Source organism: Neolamprologus brichardi, chromosome 3, assembly GCF_056152115.1.
Source record: "Neolamprologus brichardi isolate AB-2024 chromosome 3, ASM5615211v1, whole genome shotgun sequence".
Lineage (NCBI taxonomy): Eukaryota > Metazoa > Chordata > Actinopteri > Cichliformes > Cichlidae > Neolamprologus > Neolamprologus brichardi.
The window spans coordinates 32,233,192-32,256,270 of record NC_142106.1 but is presented as its reverse complement, the minus strand read 5'-3'; the positions used below and the strand labels follow the sequence as shown (position 1 = coordinate 32,256,270).

The following is a 23,079-nucleotide window of genomic DNA, read 5'->3' as shown; positions in this document are numbered from 1 at the left end:
TTGCCCTTATAACACCTCAAAAATAGCTTCCATCATTTTATTTCATGAAGGTAACATCTCATTTCAATAAGTCACATCTCAATATTTCTAATACTCAAAAGCTAAATTATGAATGATATATCGTGATGTCACCACATTGCTTGGCAACCACCTATCAACGAGCTAAAATAACGTTTTCTTAGACCTTCCTATGATCCATCCTATCGTTTTCATTTCACAACAGTAAGATTGCCTTTAGATCCACAAGAGTTGAATTATATACATTTTGCAACCACGCAGCAACAGGCTGAAATGACCCATAATGTAAACCTATAAACGGCATCTAGCACCCCTATCTTTTTTTTAACCTTTCTCAGTGTGATCAAGTATTTCGGTCTGCCAACAGCATGAACAGGTCAGACAATACCGGACCATGGACACGTAACTAGATGATTAAGTTCAACTGAAGCTGCAAAAACGAAGACATGAGAACGCTTCCTCACATATGTTTTTAATTCTTCTCACACACTCATCGCCAACATGTACATTTACATTTTCAACACAGAAGTAGGCTTGAGACTTGAGTCTCAGCACGGAAGGTAAAATGCATCTTAAATTAGAGACACATTTAAAAATAGCATTCTTATTACAGCGTATGTGGTTATTATAACATATTGCAAGGAGGGGACTTTCATATCACTTTAGCTATTTGCACATACAACAAAAATAGTTCCACCACACTGAAGGTCTGTTTTTGGTCTAAATGCAAGCAAGAAGCGCAGCTGCAGCACATCAGGGAAGGAAAGTCGGCGCTGCGGTGCTTTAAGTAACACAGATCAAGCTTCAAACTTTGTGTTACACCTGGCACGGTTTGCATTGTCGTGTCACATAAAGTTGCAGCATTTTGTTTCGGAGTTGAAAAGGTTTCCAGGCCTGCATCATAAAAACTGATGGAAATGCCACGATCGAAGGTGTTCACATTAAAAGCATCCTTTGAAATTATTTTGTGTACATTTATAGATAGATAGACATAAATGAGGCCTTAATTAAAAATTCAAACATTAGTCAGTGGTTATTTTTATTTACTAAGAAACAATCTACAGACTGTTATGACACTGGTGTAAATGCACAATCAGGCACAAAACACATCATTGTACTTGTAAAGACATCCAAGAAACCCTGCTCCTCTTACAGTTTAAGACAAATCTCTACAATACTGGTTTCTAACACTTATCATCCTCTTGTGTGACTGAGACTCCTGAGGAATAAATATCTAAAGCACCAGTACAGACATATACCACTAACAAACTGGTTTTCAAACAAGCCGTCAGCCGGATGCGTTTGGTTTTAGGCAGTGTACTGTATGTAAGGAGAAGGCAGTGGGGATGCCCTGAGACACTAGTGTAAAACTAGGAAGGCTGTGGATACAGGAGTGTGTGTGTTTATGTGCGTGGGAGTGTTGTTACCAGAATGTACAGGACAATCATAACATAACCAGACAGCATGTAATGAGTTCATTCAGGGGTGCGTGTTCAGATTTTGCTGGTATCAGTCGTAATATTGCACTAAAATGTCGTCTACTTCATTACTTTATTCGAAAATATCATTTTGTTGTAAAGCTGTTGTGCTTATGCCTTACATAAAGCATAAAACTGATTTCAACAAAGCTACAAAGTAAAGCTACAAAAACATTTTCATCAGAGGTCATGAAACACTTAAACGCAGGCGTTCACGCGAGCGAAGCAAGCATGGAGAAAACGAGCGCGACTCACCCGCGGGCTCCTTTCAGCCCGTGTTGCTGTGTAGTGTTTTTTGTTTTGTTTTTTTGCTTCGTTTTCTTTTGATGAAAGAAAAGAAAAAGTCCCCACATTCGTCAAAACGCAGCTGGAATGGCACACGAGCACAGGAGTATATTCTAATTAAGGCAATTAAGAAAAAAAACCTGTGCACCACTAATACAATACAGGTGTCCCACATTCACACTTCGAAGAATACAAAAAGAGCTGACATGAATACGGTGTTAGAAAACACTAAAATTAATATATTAATAGTACTAGAAAAACTTAAGCAATTATCACAATTACAAAATAAATGAATGAGAAATGTTTCAGAATTAAAGTTAAACACAAAAACAGTATTAGTGTACATCACAACATGAAATGACTTGATCTGAGTCGGAGTTTCACAATCAAAATGCAGCTCGAGTTTTCTGAACGCATGAAAACACAGATTAACAACATCAAAAAAACTAAGAACAAAAAAAAGCGTTGAAGTCATCACAGTCAGTCTTGTGATAGAAATAAAAAAAACGTATAAAAAAAGTCGCTCTTACAGCGAGAGTTAATAGGGTTGAAGTTGAATAAAGGGCAGGGCGATGATGATGATGATGAAATGGAAGGTGCTAACCTTTGTTTATTGCACTTTTGATGGACCCCAGACAGGAAGGTTTGAGGCCAGACTACTCAATTTGACATCAAATAAAAGACTAGGCGTGGGGGCACGTGTATAGATGTGTGTTTTCATGTGTGTGCATGTGTGCACCCACGTGGGTGTCTGCATATATTTGTGTAGGTGAGATGTGAAAAGTTGCACTTCAGCAGTCTGCTGATTTGCGGTTGTCTCTGTCCTCCTTCGACAGAGGAGCCCTGGCCTCCTTCATTTCCTCGCCTTCCTCGCCGCTCCCGCTGCTGCTGGTGTCGCTTACGGCCGGATAAACGACCATACAGAACTTCTGGCACACGTATGTCATTTTATCTGGGAGAAGAGAGCAAAAAAAACGGAGTGAGGACAGATTGAGGTGCAGGCTGTCTGACTACATGATGCAGTTATTAAACAGCATTAAGAAAAACAACTGCTATTACTCGTAGTTATAACATTTTATAACATTGCAGTCATGGAGTGGACGTCCTAACAAATTCACATCAAAGTCAACTACAAACAACCCAAGAGCTACATCTCATGACATGAAGTTCCACTGGTCATGATTTCTTCTGTAAATATATAATTATTTTAAAGCATATTGTGTATAAATGAAGTACGGTGTCAAAGAACACTTCTGACTTATAATATAGTTCCTAAACAATAATGAATTTGCATTTGCTGAACATTGAATCATTAAGTTATATTGGGCTGATTTATGGGGACATACCAACAATAGTGTTAAAGCACTGTGGCTTGTTGTCCCAGTATACTCCCAGGAAATAGACTGGGACACCGGTGAGCATGATGGCGAGGCCGATGCCGCACACCACGGGCTCAGAGTAGAGGGAGAAGATGAGCAGGAAGGCCCAGAAGAGGAGGTAAATTACCGGCCATATCAGGCTGATCTGAGAGGAGAGAGAGAGGAAAACAGACTTTTATAACGTAGAAAGAACAATTTTTTAAACCACTTTATAATCATTCATTTAACTCAAATTATGAGCTATTCCCGTTAAAGCTGAACTAGATGGACATTTACATTGTTTAAATAAGCAAAGTGCAAAATATATTGAGTACAAAGCTAAACCAAAGCACCACATGAACAGACCTTGATTGGCCGGTGCATGTCGGGCTGTTTAATACGCAGAACAATCTGCCCGGCGACAGTAACTCCGTAGAAGAGGTAGTTGATGAAGCCCACGTAGTTGATGAGGGTGTACATGTCACTGGTGCACAGCATAAGGAGGGTGGACAGGCACTGAGGAATGAGAAAGGTTTGTTGTGTTTAACCGAGTGTGTTCAATGGAGACAGGAGAACTTGTGTATGTGGTAGAGGTAATATGGAGGAGTGTAACAGGGAGAGCAGTACTCACTGTGAAGAGCAGGGCAGGGATGGGAGTGCAGCGTGTCACATGAATCATGGCCAGCAGACTCGGGAGGTGGCCCTCTCTGGCTCCAGCGAAGAACAGTCTGCAAAGTGAGAAGGACAGAAACACAATGAACAACGTTAGCACGAGGGAGAAGCCAAACATTATGAAGAAAGCAAGAAAGACTGGAGGGAGTCTGGGTGCTCAGTATTACGACTGTGATGAATTTAGTGGACATAAAAGCAGGTTAAAGCTCATTTCGACCTCTCCAAAAACGCTGCCTGCTCCAAACCGAGTGCCCTAGTTGACTTCTCTATTTGCCACATTTTACATTTGCTTATGAAGAACAGACTTTAAATTTGAGGACTACTGAGACAATCCATGCAAAATGTGTCATGTTAGAGCAGTTCATAGTAAAGCTTTGGCCTTGATGTCAAACACTGACTTCACATAGTACATAGTCTGTTGATACAAGTCAGTCTAGTCCAACTAACCGTGAAGATGTGAAGAGGGAACCGTTGACTCCCCCGAAGGTGGAGAGAGCCACAGAGATGGGCATGATCCACGCCATGACTCCGAGCAGCTTCTCACCAAAAGTCTGGGATGGAGAGATGGTTGGATGATAAACAGACATAAAGGCACATAAGTATGTGTCTTAATTGGAGATAGAAATAGCTGATGTACACACAGAAGACCTATATAGACGCAAAACCCACTTCAACACCACCTCTCATGTTCATTTACTTTAAACTGGAGCTAGACTACTTAACATGTACTCATAGATTACATTCAAGTTTTGTCACATGCCAATTAACCCTACAACCGAATCATACACTACTTTTTATATCTTATAGCTTGCTGATGTCAAACATAAGGCCCATGGGCCTGAAACGACCAATCAAAGATTCCAATCTGGCCCACTGGGTAGCTTGAAAAATGTGAACGAGGGCACTGATAAAGACCTCCCTCATGGACATCCATACTATGCCAAAGTAATAAAGTAATAAACAAACAAACAAATCACAGAAAAGTTCCTGTTTTTTTTTTTATCTAACACACTATTACTGACTTGACAGCTTTAAAAGAAGGCAACAGGACTTCTCTGACTTTGTGAAGATGTTTCTCCTCTCATACAAGAGGTCTTCATTTCTAAAACAACTAGCAGAGAGTCCCAGATAATAAACTCACCCACCATAATGTCTCCAACAGCCCTGGTGACGACTCAGGACCACCTCTAAAGGGGATTGTTACCCTACTAGGTGTATATTATCTTGGACCTTGGACCAGTTGTTTTAGAACTGAAGCCTCTTGGATGAGAGGCAAAACATCTTCAAAAAACCACACCCAGCTCCCTTCTTTTCAAGCTTTTAAGGCTACCATGACCTAGATGCCTGAGATCCTACACCAGGGGTAGGAACTCCAGGCCTCAAGGGCCGGTGTCCTGCAGGTTTTCCATTTCACCCTGGGTCAACACACCCGAATCAAATGATTAGTTAATCACCAGGCCTCTGGAGAACTTCAAGACATGTTGAGGAGGTCATTTAGCCATTTACATCAGCTGTGTTGGATCAAGGACACATCTAAAGTTCCCCACCCCTGTCCTACACAGTCATAGTATTATTGCCCATGCATTTACCAACAATGACCATTAGAGGGTGTCATTCATTTGAAATAACAAGGTGTGTCTGAATGAAGTGACAGGACCACCACAGCTACTCACCACAGCAACAGCATTTGAGGCAAGCAGCTCCTGAGGACTCATGGCTGTGACATAGGCGATGTTGGCGAAGACGTAAACGAAGGTCACGACAGGGATGGAAATGAAGATGGCGCGAGGAAGGTTCCTGAAGACAATACAGCACAATATTTCACTTAAGAACTGAGAGAAAAGCAAAAGATTTAAGGAAGGAAATTAAAAAGGATGTTTTACAGGTGGGGTGTTAATGGATAAGAAAGGTTACCAAAGAATAGGAAATGAGGAAATAAGTCGCTACTTTTTTATTTCTACATCTGTGACCATACACTGGGAATGTCAGGGGGAATTTTTCCATTGTTAAGTTACATAAATTTCAGAGAGCTTTAGCAAAAAGGATCAGGGATTAAACATAAGCTTTGTTGGTATGTGACTGCTAATTACTCAAACAGTCACAAGCAGCTTGTAAATCAGATATATTCCTGTGGCAGTGAGGCATTTAATCTAGTGGGAATGTGGTTTTCGACACACAGCAGCTTCATATTTATATATGTATATGAGAGGCAGCGTAAAGTATCTTACACATAAGGATCCACCAGCTCCTCTGTGACATAGTTGAGGAAGTTCCACCCGCCATAGGCGAAGGAGCCTTGTAGGAAAGCTAAGGCTATTAAACCTACATCGTAGTCCTGGAAGGGCTCAAAGGCGTTGGCAGGCTCCAGCCAGTAGTACTCTCCTACAGGTAGAGGAGAAAATCTTCAGCTTGGCACAAACACAATGGAACATTTACAACGATAGCACAAACCTTTCCAATTTTCTAGTCATAGTAAATAACAAAAAACAAAAAGCAGTTTCTTTTATGGTTCTCTGTGTTCATTTCTTAAATCTGCATGACCTTCCCAAATTAAGCGGGCCTGTTCCCAATCATTTATCTCTGGTTTGATAACTTGTTTTGCTGTCGGGGTAAACAGCCTGGTTTCCTCTGAGGTCTGGCCATGCTGTAGCAAGCCCAGCTGAAAACTATCAGCTAATGAAATCAGCGTGTATAAAACAAGTTGTAAAAGGTATTTTGTTAAATCCTTGTAAAGTGACTTTGCAGAATGTGTACTTCTTTTCCTCATTCCTTCTTTTTTATTCTTTTAAATCCTCTATTGAGGCTTGTTTTTAAAGATATGTCTACCACTCTCTCTATTGCATACAGTTCCTCAGATATGAGCTAAATTCCTCCCATCAAATCAGCCTTTGAACTCTTCATTATCTTCAGACAATTGTGCAGAAATCCCAGTTTTGCCCTTACAATAACTCTTCCTCAGCCATGTTTGTGCTGTAAACCCTCACAAGCCTGCTGATATTAGCAAAAGGGCCCCAGCAACTCGCTGACCCCTGATGTGAAGCCTTTACTGTCCCGACACACTGAGCGTGTCCCCACTGACCCTAAGTCTGTGTCTGTGTGTAAGACATGGCGAAACCATTGTGAGCGATGCATATATGAATGCACATATGGCAGCGGTGAGCTTACCCTTGCAGACCTGCACGACTCCCATGATGATGATGAGTCCCAGCGCCAGCAGCTTGCCGGCAGTGAACATGTCCTGCACTCTGGTGGCCCACCTCACGCTGGAGCAATTCACCCATGTCAGCAGCACTAATAAGAGAGAAGCACACAGTTATAAATCAAGGACGGCATTAATTCAGCCAATACTGCAAGCTCAGTTGCAAGCTGTCGCTGATCTCAGTGCCAACTCGCAGCAGCTGACGGCTCAGCAGATATCATTCTCTGTGACCAACTCATAAAAACTGTGCTATTTAGGCTGCTTCTGCCTTCTTTTATTTAATATGAATATGCAAGCCACTTTGCAACCCGACTCCACCCCAGCTCCGTCTTATCAAGACGTTTCAGAGAATTTAGCCTTTAGTGGCTACGTTTTAACTGCGAAACCCACAAAAACCAACCCTGTAACCTACAATGTAACCTGACCTGCACCTACCTGAAAATGTAACTACACGTCCAGTCGGTGCAGTCAGCAACTACTGCGATTGGCCAATTACACCTGTGCCATGTTTCTGGCTAATTTTTTGCTGCAGTGTTTGAATGAGAATAACTATCATCGCCAAAAAATCGTATCATAGTTAGGAGCAATAATCATAGCACAAATGTAAGGACTCACAAATGTCAGTGAAGTCCTGGAGGGCAATTGCTGACACTAAACTTGGCACTGATGTAAGGGAAAGAACTAGAGGGACAAAAATGTTTTGTACCCGGAAAAAACAACTGACCACAACAAAGAGCAAAGACCCAGGAGGGAAAAAGTCCCAGCATTTTGTTTGTTTCTATCAGCTGGCACCACATGAAACACACTGGGACAAGGACCACAAGGTATTTAACATAATTCACCACATACCAGCGTAAATATCGGCAATGACGTTGACAGCTTACGTAGGTTATGTGGTAGCCTCAACAGAGATTCCTAAATCAGGCGTTAGCCGAGAGCATATCTACCATCATTAATGGATGCTCTGGTCTGAGGTCTTGCTGCTGCCCTCTCTGCTTTCAGCTTTGCAAGCATAAAACAACAGAACCACACTACCAACAAAAACTACAACAGATGGACATAATGACTTTCTTGTGGTCCTTACTGGATTTGTTTTACTTCACTCCTATCCTATAGAATCCTTCTATATCATTGACTTCAGATTGTCACGTATGATCAGACACTCCTACTGTTATTACCGGGCATATACGAAATTTGCACTGTGAAACAGTCAGACCATGTATAGATTGTGTAAAAGTATTCTGCTGAGCATGCTTGTGTCGACTTATCTGAGGGGTCGGGTGTTTATGAGCTGAAGTAATAGTAACCGAATAAAATTTGTTGATCAGTAACACTGAACACATTGCTTTATCACTTCATTCACTCAAAGGCACTGTCACTGCATTGTTTGCAGCCCTCATAATTTTGCCCAACAGGCAAAGGAGATATGAGATATATCACTGATGACCCCAATAGATTTAAAGTTTCTCTCATATCAGGTCAGTGAATTAGATTAAAGCCGCACGTGTAAACGTGTGCGATGTTTCTCAACATGTAGGACAGCAGCAACCTTTGACTCCCTTGCTGCATCATCACATTCACCCATTATCATCGTGTGCCTCACCTGCAGTTTCCCTTTAAAGGGAAGCAATTAGTTGCTACAACACGAGTGGCGATTTATGAATAATGCAATGTGTGAATGCACTTTGGAGCGCTTCTATGCTTGCATGCTTATATAGTGCAACATTACATGTGTTTGCTACTTTTTGAAACTTTGTGGACTTGCTCCTGTTGATGTATTTACTAGACAGCTTCATATCAGGGTTGATGTGATGACGCCAGATAAGCGCGGCCTCGAGAAATTACTCGACATGTTAAAGTTTGGTAGGGATGACCGATGTTTTTCTGTCTGGTCCTTTCAGAGCTCTCTAATCCTGCTCATCTAGCATTTAGCAGAATTTTTTCTTTTTTTTTTAGAAAGCCCTAAAATGTATTTAGAAAAGCTTTTGACCTCATGGGAAAGCTAACACATACAAGAGATAATGGATTTGATCTGTACCGCTGAGCGCAATAAGCCAGTGGGTTCAGGCCAATAGGGTGCCATCAAAGAATAAGCTTGTTTGACTTTGTGGGATTAAGTTCATCACATTAAATAACTCTGAGCGGAGCTGCCACTGCGGGGAACAAAGCCAGATGCACGTGAACAGACATGCATGATATTAACATACTGCAGGTGTGTGCTCAATGCAGACAGAGAGGGGCACATGATGGGGTTTGCAGATCAGACATAGTTGTGGTGGAGCTACGCAAAAATTTGTGCATCTCCTGCTGCTACTTCCTCCACACAAAAGCAGGAAACAAAAGGCATGCAGATTAGTTCAAGACTCATTCTTATGTAACTCTCATTAACTACATATTAAATCCCAAAACTGATCTGGTGGTAAACAACAGTTTTAAGAGCCAGATGATGTTTCCCACTGCTCTGCATTTCAGTTACAGCATAAACATTCCCTCCTGCTCTGCTGCTGACAGGCAGATTGTGGACAAACACCTGAAGGCACCATTGGAACTTGGAGCTGCTGAGCTTTTTCTAAGCACAGCATACAAAATGAAGACATTATTTGCTCCGTGCGCATGTGTGTGTGTATAGGAAAATGTCCTGAATTAACCATGAGCCTGTAGGAAAATATTGGAGAATTATGACCTTGCACGGAGCATGTCTTTGAAATGGTACACCACTTAAAAAAATAAAAGCCTGTCATGCAGCATGACACTGTCAAACTGCCCAGTGACTGGTACTGTCTGGTTTGCCTGTCACCGGAAATAAATAAGTAAGGCAATATCCTGCAAACTATTACATAATATTCTGCAAAGGCCATGTTTAGGAAATCACAGGTACGTCTAAAAACAGACCCAAATAAACAAGTGCTGAGATCCACAAATTAGGAAACGAGCTGGTGACCTTTAACCAACTTTTCTCTGAACAACAAGAAAATAGCAACAAATCATCAGCAAGCTTTTTTCCACCTTAAAAGCTGCCTGACAACATCTGTCTAATCGACTCAAGAAAGAAGAAAAACTTGAATTACGCAATAAAGCATGTGTTAGCAGTTCTTGGTAGAGCTAAGCACATTTGGCTTCAAGGCATTCGTGTAAGTGGATTAAAAAAAAGGCAGGTCAATGTGTCAGAAACATAAAAAGCAAAGTATTCAGACAGAAACAGAAAAACTAAACAATATCAAAGAAGCTGTTTCCTGCCTGCTTCGTCAGCACCAAGATGCTTGTTGTATATCTTGTCAAGGACCATGACGGTTATCAAGTTTGATCCCTTTCAGCCCTTTCAGAGGCGTATTTACATGCTTTCCCGCATTAAGCTTAAGTGTTTCCAACCAAAAGTGTGCCATGTAGCTATTTTGTTGTTGTAACAGGGCTTCTTCTGCCAATTTCAAATGACATTTCTTCAAATGTAAGCAAGCAATTATTGCTTTCCACCCATTTGGTGCCAAATAACTCAGAGCATAAGACTGCTTATTCTGCCAGCTTAGTAAAGTAGCAGTAGTGTTTTTGGCTATGGTCATTAGCAGTAATCAATTGGTCAACTACATTTAAATGTCTTTTCATGCATTCTCATGCAAGTCTTTGGAAAGTGAGCTTTCAGCATCATTAAGCCAAACAGGACAGCGAGCTGAGCTCATCATGGGAAGCAAATCAAAATATACAATACTCCACAAAAAGTTTCACTCTTCCTTGAAAAACTTACAAAGTGAAACTTCGTATTTGCCATTTTTAATTATGCATGTTTTATACGCTTTAGCATGCAGACTGAAGCAGGGATCAAACCACCAGCCTTTTGATTAGAAATGCTGCAGTCATCCAGTCACTTTCAGGATCTAAATCCAACCATTTTTTGAGTGTAAAGGTAAAAAGTGATGGAGGGTGAAAAAGAAAGAAAGTTTAAAAACAACAAGAGGTGGATTTAGTAGGGAGATGCAGGAAACATCTGAGAGAGCTGCAGTATATAAGATGAGTGAGTGAGAATGACTTGAGGAAGGAACAGTTTAACTCAGAGAGAGTTATTTTAAATCAATCTGCATCCAGAAAACACCACACTGAACACAACTGTTGTCCTCCTGAGAGCTGAAAGCACTTTGCAGTACCTTAGAAGAGATGATCTAAAATCGATGTTGCTCTCCTTATTCCCCAGTAAATTTCATTAGAGTTGCAGGGGTTAGACCACAGCTCCCAATAAAAACAATGTATACATGAAACGCACGAATCGCCACCAGGTAACACAAACAGTGCACGTATTCTTCTCCAGGCTTCACGACCGTCTCTTTTTGTGTCTCAAGGCTCCCTGCAGTATTTGTCTAGTGTGTGTGAACTTTGTCAAAGTAATCAAATCTACCACAGTCATGTTGGCACCAACACATTTCTCCATTTGTCTCCACACATTTACTCCTCACAGCTAAACTCTGCCAGCTCCCTGTGCACTTCCTCTCTCACATGACCTCTAACTGAGGGTTAAAAAACACAAGTGCTTCATAAAACAGGGGAAAACTGGGATAGAAGGCATAAACTGGATAAACAAAGTCATTACTCAACCAGTCGGTGAATTATAAATAGGTTGGATGTGATGACGTCAACAAAGCAACAGTTGCTGCATTGGAAAATGTGCTTGAAAGGACTTTCAAATGTTGAACTCCACAACATCTAAATGTTATCAGACTCGTTTGTTAAAGCTGCATGAAGCAGATATTTGCTCTAAGCCCCTCCCACAAGAGAAGTGCTTGCTTAACTAGGCCTTAAAATAGGTGAAACGTGTCTCCCAAACCCTCGATTGTACTCGATTGTTGCAGACACAGAGCGCCGGAGACAAGACGATCAAGTCATCGTTCCAAGTCCGCTGTAAGGTCAAGTCTCCACGTAAGAGTCTGAGCAATCACACAACCACGGGGTCTCCATAGAGCCTTCTGCTCATTATCTGATGATGAAATTTACACCACTCGGACCCAAACTGACCCCGAGCCAAAATATGATGGCAATGCGTCAAGGAAACTATAACCACTACTTAAAGCAGAATTTAAACCCCCACTCTAAGCAGCTCAGAAAGACTTCTTTACATTTCTTGAAGAACTCCAGACAGTTGGTGTCGACACCAATGGGCTGACGACACCAACTGTCTGCCATCTATAATCCAGTTATGAGATCCAACACCCGTTTTCACACCGTGTGATTAGGCAGAGGATCAATAGGGGGTTCATGACCCTCTTATGGACACAGCCAATAGGTCTTAAAAAATCTGGGACTCTCCACCAATTGCTCTTAAAACTGAAGAAGCTTCTCGGATGAGAGCTGAAATGTCTTCAAGAAAATTAAAGAAGTCCAGACACTTTTCTTTCCAAGCTCCTTAGACTACGATGACCTGGATGACTGAGAACCTTCACAGACATCACTGATTAAACGTTTTTGTGTTTCACAAATTATTATGTAACCTTTAGAAGTCAATGCCTTCACCAGTTTAGCATTAACGCCATTAAATTCAGTCAGAGTTTGTAGTTCAGTTTATTTTAGTTGTTGGAAGTCTGTCCTCCATGACGTGGAAAACACACCTCTGGGTTGTGGTTCATTTGTGTCTGGGCATGTGCACACGAGTTAGATGTGATGTGCTACTCACAAAGACAAACGGCAGCCAGCACACGCAAGCCATTTTCTGGTGGAAAGCAGGTGGGGAACAGAGGCTGCAGGACATAGTTGGAGAACGTCAGCGCGATCACAGCCTGGTTGGTCGGGTAGATGACAAGCACAGCGATCCACAACCGCAGGAACCTGCGCAAAAAGAAGGGATAGTTATGAAAGAACTTTAACTGAGTATTAATGGACTACGCGGACAAAAATAACAAGTCAATAAAACAGTTCATATGTTCATGGTTTATTAAGCTTGTAGCAGTCAATGATTAGTGAATCATTTATGAAAGTACCAATGCCTATTTCACTTTCTCCACATTGCATTAATTTAATAGTTTGTACTAGGAAAAGAAGCTACACAACAGTGTCACCTTTGGGTTCTGAGGAGCCATGAATGGCTTCAGCTGCTATACTCAGCTAACACTAAAAAAACAAATGACCCAGTTACTGAATAGAGCCACTTCCTTGCATCACTCAGAACAAAGCAAAGAGAGGAAATCTCATGCTGCTTGTGACTAAAATAGTAACTTTTTTTGCAGCTACTTCGATGTTAGGTTACCGGCACATTGCCCCGTTATTTTCCTGTGTTTGTGCAGGGAAACGACATTTAGTTTAACCCAGACCACTAACATTTCTGCCTGGCAACAGTTTAAAATGGGGTGACTCATCCAGTCTTTTAACCTGCCAAAGTAGCAGTAGTCATGGAGAAACGCAACAGTGAAACAATACACCAACACGCCGCATGTTACTCATTGTCTGCTTTAATATCACCTCAGCCCATTGTTTTTTGTTACATTTTTTATTACCAGTGTTTACTCACATTGATGTATTTTGTAATTTTCACCTCGTTTTCGTCTTACACGATTTGTTTCCTCTGCATTTATCACTAAAATGTTTACATCAGCGCCTGCACTAATCAAATCTGGGCAGAAATAAACAAGTTTAGATAGACATGCCTGACAATACTTATCTCACTCGCCTCAGCATGATAACAAAAACATGCAAACAGGCAGATATCAGCAATTGTGGAATAAAATGAATATCGGGCTGATGACACGAGATTTAGCAGAGCTCAGGGGCTTAACGGAGTGACAGGTACAACCGTACACGTGATATCTCCATTAAATTCTCTGGAAGCTTAAAAAGGGATCATTACACTCGAGTGCATTAATGGGATGGCGACTCGCTGGAATTTGCGAGTGTTTGTTAAAAAACGTCCACACCAGTGTTTGAAAGTCACTCTCGAATAACTCCCCTTTCACACTGCTCGCTTCACTTTTAGCATTTTTAAAACTCAAATTCAGTACATTTCAGGTAAATGTTGTATTTTTTTTTACTTTACTAAAAGGATATAAAACCTACATTTATTACAGTTAAATACAGTTTAAAAAAATTAATGTGTTGGGTTTAATGTGTAAAATATATGATAAACTAAGCTGACAACGATGAAACAAGCTAATCTACCATTACACTTTGAAGCACACCAAACTAGCTGCAATATTTTAATGTTAATTAATGTATAAATTATCTATAATATTATAAAATGGACTTGTTGAATATTAGGTTGTTAATAAATTATGAAAAGAACAATCTGTAAGTTATTTAGCACTAAGTAGTATTTAAATATATCAGTGTATAAAGTTTGTGGATGCAGCTTGAAAACAATGTCAGATTCTGTTAGCTCATAAGTTAGCATTCCACCTAAAAACTAAAATGCTAACATTAATGCCTTTCTATGTAGAGTCTTTGACCTAGACTACACAAGTGGCTGACACTGTTGCTAGTGTTTTCAGTCGACTTTGTTTTAAACCTACACATTAGGTACGTCATAACCGCAAGCCCTTTGGAAACCCTACACCGTAATCTGACGTGCACCTTCCTAGAAATGTAACCATACATCGCCCTCGACAGCTACAGATGTAGCTGTTGGCGTCGCCCACTTGTTGAGGCTACAACATGTCCTGCAGTTACATTTTTAAGTAAATGCACGTCAGTTTACGGTGTGGGGCACAGCAAAGTAACAGTGTAGAGTTTCAGAAGGGTTTACGGTTAGGATGATGGAATGTAATGAGAAATTTGTGAATCATTTGTTTCCATTTAACTTCCACTTAAACCACTGAAACCAGCTACACCTACAGTATTCCGTGTAGGGGACATTACAGGTGTTACGTAACCCTCGTCAGTTTGATACAACAAAGGCCCTTTGTGCATGAAGCGCTGTCCATTCAAGTGTTTGACGATACAATTTTCAAATTCTTTCTTTTTTCTGCGAGCTCGCCTTCGCACAGCTGCGAAGGTGATGTAAGTACACCCACCATTCCAGTTAGTGACTTATAGGCACGCCCCCATATACACAGATGGGGACAAAGGGAGCAGCAAAACAAAAACAAACATCCCTTGAACATGGATTTATTTATGCTATACCGAGGGCACATGGAAACGGTGCGGCCCCAACACTTCAAACTGAGCATGTGAAGCCACAGAGTACAAAGCCTCTGGAGTTAGATGTTCATTGATGTGTATTGATAGTTTGCACACAAAGAGACACAAACAATCATTGTCTGTTTGGTCTGCTTGAATTCCTCTCCCAGAATATCTTGATAATATGCATCCTTGTGATAGTTGGAAAAAAAAACAACAATGGTCTGATGTGTGTTTACTTTCTGAGAAAAGGCCTAGTGTGTGAAATCTTCGCTAACAAACGATGTTGTTTTTGCTAGGAAACTAACTTAGCGTGATTCCCAAGCTCTTGCTGTAAGAAGCCATTTATGGATGAATGGGAGGAGGCCGTGAGCGGAAAGTCAATTCAAAACTTTCCATTAAAGATGGAAAACCCCACAGCGGCGTGCCATTTGAGCTTCTCTGAGTCACCTAGAAGCTCATTTGCTGGCAACTAATTTGAGTCACTTGGGTGAATGTCTGTTTCTAAGATCTGGAGCTGGCTACAAGCTAAAGTCCACCTTTCTACGGTGGACTTTAGATGCAAAAATTTCACAAAATTAACGTCATTGTGGGATTTTGTGTTTTTAATATGTTATATCTGGTTGCTGTGCTTGTACCTCTGGACCTGCTTTGGATCCATACATCTGAGCTCCATCAGCTGGATAATCCACCAGGACTCGTCAAATCCATGTCAAATTAACTTTAGTCGTTTCTGGCCCATTCAGGCCCTTCTTCTCTTCTCTTTGTTATGCAGTTAATAACCAAACCTTTTGTGGAATGACTGGGGGCTTCTTAGCCCTCACTGATGTGAGAGTGAATAAAAAAGTCCAAAGAGAGAAGCTGAACTATAAATCATTCCAATTACAAAGATGTAATCCTTTGAAAACACATTTGTTATGGAGAAAATCAGCTTTCAATTAGTAACAAATGGTGTCCTATTTTTTGTACGTCATGGTCTTGACTTTTTCCACCATAAAGAAGACAGCTGGCGACCCCCCCTGTATCCTTAATGTTGAGTTTTGACACCTCAGTATATAATCAATAAAAACATGGTTTCGGGGCCATTGGGATAAGTTTCTGTTTTTTCGAAGGGCGGCCCCAGTAAGCTACTCTGAGGCCTTTTGTTCAATGACCAGGCCTGAAATATGATAGAAACTCCTCAGTTAAAATAAACAAAACAGAGTTACCCCTAGTAGACCTCCAATGGGGGAAGAGTTAAAACACAGGTGCTGATTTATCCCTGAAGATGTGTGACATCTATAAAAGAACAAACGACTCACCCTGCCAGCCCGCCGAAGATGTCCTTGACGTAGGAGTAGTCTCCTCCAGACTTGGGGATGGTGACACCTAGCTCGGCGTAGCACAACGCCCCGATGGCGGTGATGATGCCGGTGATGATCCAGACGATCAAAGCCACGCCCACTGAGCTGGCATTCTCCATCACACCCTTTGGGCTGACGAAGATACCTGAGCCAATAATGTTACCTGGTGGAGGGCGGAGGGAGAGAGAGAGAAAGGTTTCACGTTTCAGAAGTGCTGTCCAAAAGCATTATGGGAAGTAGTTGTTTAGCTTTAGGGCTTGACCCATGTTATTAGAAAACAAAGTGTGGCTATAAGGGCAACTGCTGTACCAATTTATTACTATCTTGTGATTATTATACAAGTGGATGGCTGATCACTGGTGTATGTATTCACCCAGAAGCACCACGGGAAAGACTGAGGAAACAGACATATGACAAACTAGACAGGAAATAAATAGTTAGGTCACGAGTAAAATGGAAAAGATGCTTTAAAAAATAAGAGAGAGAACGAGCAGAGTTTCAACAGCAATGAATCAGTCGAGCTGCCTGGCAAAGTGGGAACCTGCGATATGCTGACTTGGCATAGCTATGAGGAGATGGAAGAGGGCTGAGAGCAGGGTTAACGAGTGCAAAGAGGGAGAAGGACTGAAACGTGGACGCAGAGGGGGGAGAATAATGCCCTGACATATTCAATGAGCGTCAGAGAGCAGTTTGCACAGCAGATGAAAGAGACGGATGGTTGGGTTCAGGTCTAACACGAAAGCGTTCACTCCTCTGATAAGGCTGACGTTGGCGGTCACGAGAACTGATCAAGTTCAGCTCACCGTGGTTTGAAGGCTTGATGCCATCAGCCACGGGGAAAAGTGCCGGGGTCAAAGGTTGGCTGGGTTAAATCACAGTGAGTGCAGTGTTACAGTACAAAAGTCAGAGATATGAACGATGCTACCATATTGTGCCTCGAGACATCATCAGGTGGATCCTTTGTGGCCCCTATAACTGCAGATAAAGTGTAGTATTTAAGCTGCTGTCGACTCCTGTTCATACCAAGCTGGGGGATTAGGGCTCTAAGTTGTGATTATTATCAAACTACTTCCATTTTATCTTCCAGGAAATCATGTGGGCTTTTTTAAATTTCTTGTGTAATACAGAACTGATTTTTCAGTTCTGTATAAGTCTAAATCAAACAATATTCTTTTAAAAATCATCCCTTGTTTGCACACTCATACACACACAATGGTGCTCTATTTAAGCGGCCGTGGTATCTCGGCTTTCTAAGATTAGCCTAATCTAAGTCAAAGGCATGTGCGCAACTAAAAACATGCACATTGTTTTTTAGCTGACTCCATATGGATCGTGTGCGAGTGGCGAGAGCAGCCGCTGGCTTATATAACGCTAGTTGCAGCTTAAAGGTAAAAAGGAGACAAACAAACCCTTTCTCCCCTGATTTTGTTGACATCTTTATGACAGAAAGTGCCTCACCTTTAAGGCAGAGGGGGGGAAAAAGCAGCCATCTGCTGACTCAGCATTAATGTTGCTTTTCTTGTAAAACAGTCTGGATGGGTGGATTTGCCTGTGCAACATAAAGTTTGGTAGACCTTCCAGAGGCTGTTGAGTGTAAAGTTTTTGATCTATGTTGTTTCGAATGTGTTTATGCTCTGAGCTTTAGATAAGGGAGACTTTTTTATAGAGGCAATCAAGTGTGCATGTGCATGTAGTGCGTTCGTGTCATGTGCATCATTGCGCACTACGGTGCAAGACTGCTGACTAATGTGGAATCTGCATGTTTCCTGTTCTTACATTTGTTGTTTTACATCCCTTTGTCTCCAAGCAGGCCAAGGGGAAAGAGATTTGGGAGGGTTTTTTGTTTTTTTTAATGTGGAGTTGCTAAACTCTTTGCAATCTCTGACCAGCTGAGTGCTGCATCACCTTTAAGAAGCAGGCGATAAAAAGTCTGAGCTGTCGAATCTCCACAAAGTTGTTCTTTTTTACATATTTAGGTACATTTTTAACTACAAAATATAAATAATATATGTTTTATTAGATCGTTGTTTCATAAAGGAAGAGGATTGGTTTGTGCCCTCTGAGCATATTTCTGTTCCTTGTTTTTCAAAACAAGATTTCATTTTTAAGGAATTAGAAAGACCACTTTTTCATACCTATGCATAATAGAAACTGGGATCACTGTCTGGTACATTCAGCTGCCCACATGAGTCACCAGAGCGGTCATGCAAACCCCCCCCCCCCCCCCCCCCCCCCCCTTTGCAAAGTCAGCATCAATCTTAATGTCACAGCGGATTACAGACGCACGCTGCTCAAGAAAGTGGCTAAGACAACTTTCCGCAAGAAAAAAGAAAATGCTAAAATGCTACACTCAACACTTTGAAACCGTAGTTTAGAAGCCACATTAACCACTGTTTATATATGCAGTCTTTTACATAGACTGTAGATAAATGATGCCTATGTCCCTCTTTTATATACAGCCTATTGTATAAATTAGCTTGCCTGAGCCTCCCTGTGACACCCCTAAAGATACCACTCAACCAAACAGCATCCACAAGTTCTAAATGTTAGGCAGCGTGTGTGTGTTTGTGCCGCATTATGATATAACCCCGATGAGCCTTTGCAAAGCTCTGTAGAATTAGTCTTTGTATTTCCCCTCAGCTGCAAATCCCTGTTTAAACAGCTACCAAGCTGAGGCAACCTGCTGCTTGGCCCTCAGCCGGAGCCTCAGACTGTGCATGCGTGCATGCTTTTGAATATGAAAGGAGGGTATTATTACACTGAAGCAATTAATCGGACGAAACTCGCATTAATGGTTTTGATAGCAAAAAGAGGAAAAGAGGAAGCAAAATAAAGGCAGGCTTGTTTGTCTGTTTATCATTAATCCTGCCAATTAATCCTGGATTTAGGCTCTGCAATGTGAGTCAGTTTAAAAATAAATTAATATTTAATAAAAGTACGATTCATCCAGGAATTTCTTTACATAATACAAAGATTGGAGTGCAGCTCAGACATGGCTAAGCCAGGCAAGCTAATAAAGCAGCATTATCAGGGTGGAGCCAAGAATGGCCAAAAGTTCACTTCTAATCCCAGGCTTTGGACCTTTCTGCAGTTACGTGTCTTCATTTGTGTGTGTGTACGTGTATGAGCGATAAATGCCTGAACTGTACAATAGGCCATAAAAACATTTGATGTCCTCGTGTGCTCGACCCTTTTCATGGAAACCCAGCGGGGCATGTTCGTGAACCAAAGGATCAGTCGAGTCACCTGAGCTCACGTCTCCCTCGCACATGACGGCGTGAACTGAAGTGGCATGAATGAGTTACTTGGCCAAGGACAAGAGGGCTGAGCACTCTGGTGAGTGCGCCGAGGAGTGTGGACTATGGAGGGCTATAAAAACCTCCCGGCCCTGTGCTGCCCCAACATTTCTTAACGATTGGCAGGTAAATGGAGACTGATAAAGCAAACAGTGTAGATTATGATGAATGCGGGTGTGTTGAAGGGTGGAGCTGAGCTGGTGGAGTAAGGATGCTGTCAGCATGCGCAGGGATCTCCAGCTTCTGATTTCACAGAGTAACAGTCTCATCTCTCCCTGCCACATCTTTTTTTTTGTACTCCTCTCTTGTTGAAAGCTTCTCGGGATATCAACCCACCCCGCCGTCTCCCCTCTCTTCTCCCGTTGCCGTGGAAACACGTGAATGAGTGACTCATCCCCCGCCCTTCTATTCCTCCTGGCAAGGTCAGCATGAGGACCGCACACTCTGGCAGGACAACCTGTGCCATTTTTTACCCCAAAGTTTTTATAGATCAGTTTGTCATGTGATGATGATAATGCGTCGAGAGACCCCTGTTGCTGTTAGACAAATGAGGGCTGGCTTTCACCGCTCGCGGTTAACTGAGTCCATCTAATCCATGAGGATAGTGACAGTGCTAGTAAGCTGATTGTGGTCATTTGAATTGAAATGAAAAGCAATTTCTGGTTATTTGGTAACTATTTTGATTGAAAATCAATCAGTCAACATTTAAAACAATGCTAATCAATCTCACACCTGATGACATCATTGCTTCTATCTCTGACCTCGGAAAGCTTCTTCCAAGAGAAGTTTGCATGTTATGTTACGCTGCAGTACATACAGCTTATTTTATAATTTGCCCCGTGTAATATAAAGCAGCACTTTGAACGATTCCATGACTTAAGGCTTTGTCATTATTTCCCTACTCCTCACTCCTTGCAGTTTAGGGAACTGTTGGAGTACTCAATACTTTATTAAACACTCTAAGCATGAACAGTGGCCATTATCACTACAGGAGTCTTAGTCATGGAGTAAAATTTGTGAAAATCCATAATGAAAATATCAAAATGTTACTGATTTGATCTTAAACTTTACAGTCTTGTGGGTCTTTGCACTCAACACGATACTCAAATACACAGCAAAGCAGCTTTCTATTACTACTTTTCCTCAAAAGTGTCACGGTGCAGTATTCAGCTGTAATCACAAAGAATGGTAAATTCCCGTGCAAAGGTTCCTGCATTTTACAGGAGTAAGGAGTCAAATAACTGAACTAAAAGTTAAAGTGGCTGGAGAAATGTCTTTAACCCTTTATCTGATGAACCATATATGGTAAGCTGATTGAAAGAAGTAATATGATCCAGTATCACTGTAGGGTTGAAATTTTGAGTGTGTATTTTGGTGTGTGTGTGCATTATAATGGGCTAAAGGTGCATTTTCCAGTCAATCCTAACTAAATTACAGCTGCAGGCTCAGATCAGTCACATGAGCCTAAAAACTGCATGCACCAATCATCAGAGATGAGTTAAAGTGACAACATCAAGATTCCTGCAGAAAATTGACTACAGAAAAACGATGATAGCTTCAGTGATTAACGACTGCAGGGGCAAAGGGCAGGAGACTGTTACAGGGCAGACTCAATTACAATATCAGTTTAGTTTGTGGTGTCTACCTGTGTTCAGCTGTTTCCAGGTGTCATGTGAGGTTGCTCTGTAGAGAGTGTGTTTGCCTGTTTTAATCATTTTAAGCATGATGGAGACTTCACACCCTTTTTGATTAACTACTGTATGTGTTGGCAACATTTCTGCCTTGCTTTTAGAGTCACACAAATGATCATCATTATCATAAACTTGTAAACTACATTCCTCAAATCTGGAATTTGATCCCAGTGCAGCTTTTTTTTACCCTGCTCATAACTGAAGAGCAGGTGGCTGTATACTCTGATTTTCTCTGCAGTGCTTAGACCCCGTCCCTGTTTGTCATATTCTCATTTTTACACACTTTTCATACAGTCTCAGACCCTCAGACATTCAACATAAAGATTCGTCGCTGTGCTGTCAGACAACATGCACCACATGTCATTCCCACGCAACAGCAGTGACACTCACCAATAATAATACCGCAGGCGCTCACCAGCCCGATCTCCTTCTTGAGCGCAACACCTCCTCCCGACTCCTTCACAGCGGCACCATCCTTGGCAGATCCCGCCGTGCTGCTGCGTTGTCTTGGGCCGTCCGTCATCTTATTAGATGGACGATTTTATTTCGTTTCAAATGTCTTTTTTATGCACTTGATGTTGCCCGTGCGCTTGGAGTGCTTGAGCGCAAGCGTCTTCCTTGTGCGTCTTCCTTGTGCGTACAGGAAACGTGCCCCGCTTATCTGATAAAGGACGTTTATCGTTGCTGCGCTGTCCGCAACTTGAATAATTTGTCAGATTAAGAAAAAAATCTCTATATTAAAAAGCATAAGGTCAGCAAAAAATGTGAAGTGCTTTTTGGAAACCGTGTGCAAAAAAAAGCGCAGATTCCTGACAGCTAAGTTTCTTCAAGATTTCCGCGCAGCTGACAAACCAAACAAAGTGATCTCGCGCAGTAGAGCCTGACACAAGCAGCGCGTGATGATAAGTCCGTTTATCGAGAGAAAAACGCTTATTCCAGTGTCAGGTAGGTAATAAATACAGTGACACGGTCCTTGTGTCAAACAAAGAGACACTTCGAAACAAAACAAGAAAGAAGAAGAAGCTCTCTCAGTCTTTCCTTGTTCCAGGTGTGAGCCGGAGAGACAAAAACATCCTCTCAGAGAGCTGCTCCAGCAGTGCAGGAAACACTGAGAAATAGCTCAGCTTTGCCGTAAACACCGACTTGTGAAAACCTTGAACAGAACACTCTGAATTTGAGTAGATACACGTTCTTCATAGCACCGCCCCACTCCCAGCCCCCTGTCTACTTCGAGTCTGTGTTTTTCTTGAACCAATCAGCTCGTGCTGTATTACTCCTTCCTCCTTCAATAAACAACTAAAACCGCTTTTTGATTAAAAGAAAAGAAAAGATATATATGTAGATTCAGTCTTCACTGCTTCTGCTCACTATGCCCCCCTTCCTCTGTCATACTCTCTCGCTTATTATTCAAGATGCGGGCTAAATTTAGCTCTTTCGCCAAGACGTCACACCTCACGCTGCACGCCACAGCACTGCCAGTGTGTTTTCATCCGTGGGGTCTGTGCAGCTTTACACGGTCACAGACCCCTTTCCCTAAATCGGGGGTGTAACATTTATTTTGATTCTGTGGAGAGAAATTAGTCTGATGATTCACATGCGTGAACCAAGATGTACAAATGTTCACAGGGATTTGTGTGTAAATCTGTGTTTGTTT

General features: G+C 41.7%; 1 protein-coding gene across 1 annotated transcript; it reads right to left on the bottom strand.

Moving 5' to 3' along the window:
- Nucleotides 1–470: 470 nt before the first annotated feature.
- On the bottom strand, nt 471–22,829 carry slc7a8a (solute carrier family 7 member 8a). Its single transcript, XM_006809627.3, has 11 exons — nt 21,816–22,829; nt 16,397–16,601; nt 12,664–12,815; nt 6,977–7,102; nt 6,040–6,193; nt 5,485–5,608; nt 4,259–4,362; nt 3,771–3,867; nt 3,506–3,655; nt 3,128–3,305; nt 471–2,733 (listed from the first exon to the last, which is right to left on the bottom strand). The coding sequence occupies exons 1-11, from the start codon at nt 21,946–21,948 to the stop codon at nt 2,573–2,575; spliced, it is 1,584 nt and encodes a 527-aa protein (XP_006809690.2). The 5' UTR covers nt 21,949–22,829; the 3' UTR covers nt 471–2,572.
- Nucleotides 22,830–23,079: the final 250 nt, after the last annotated feature.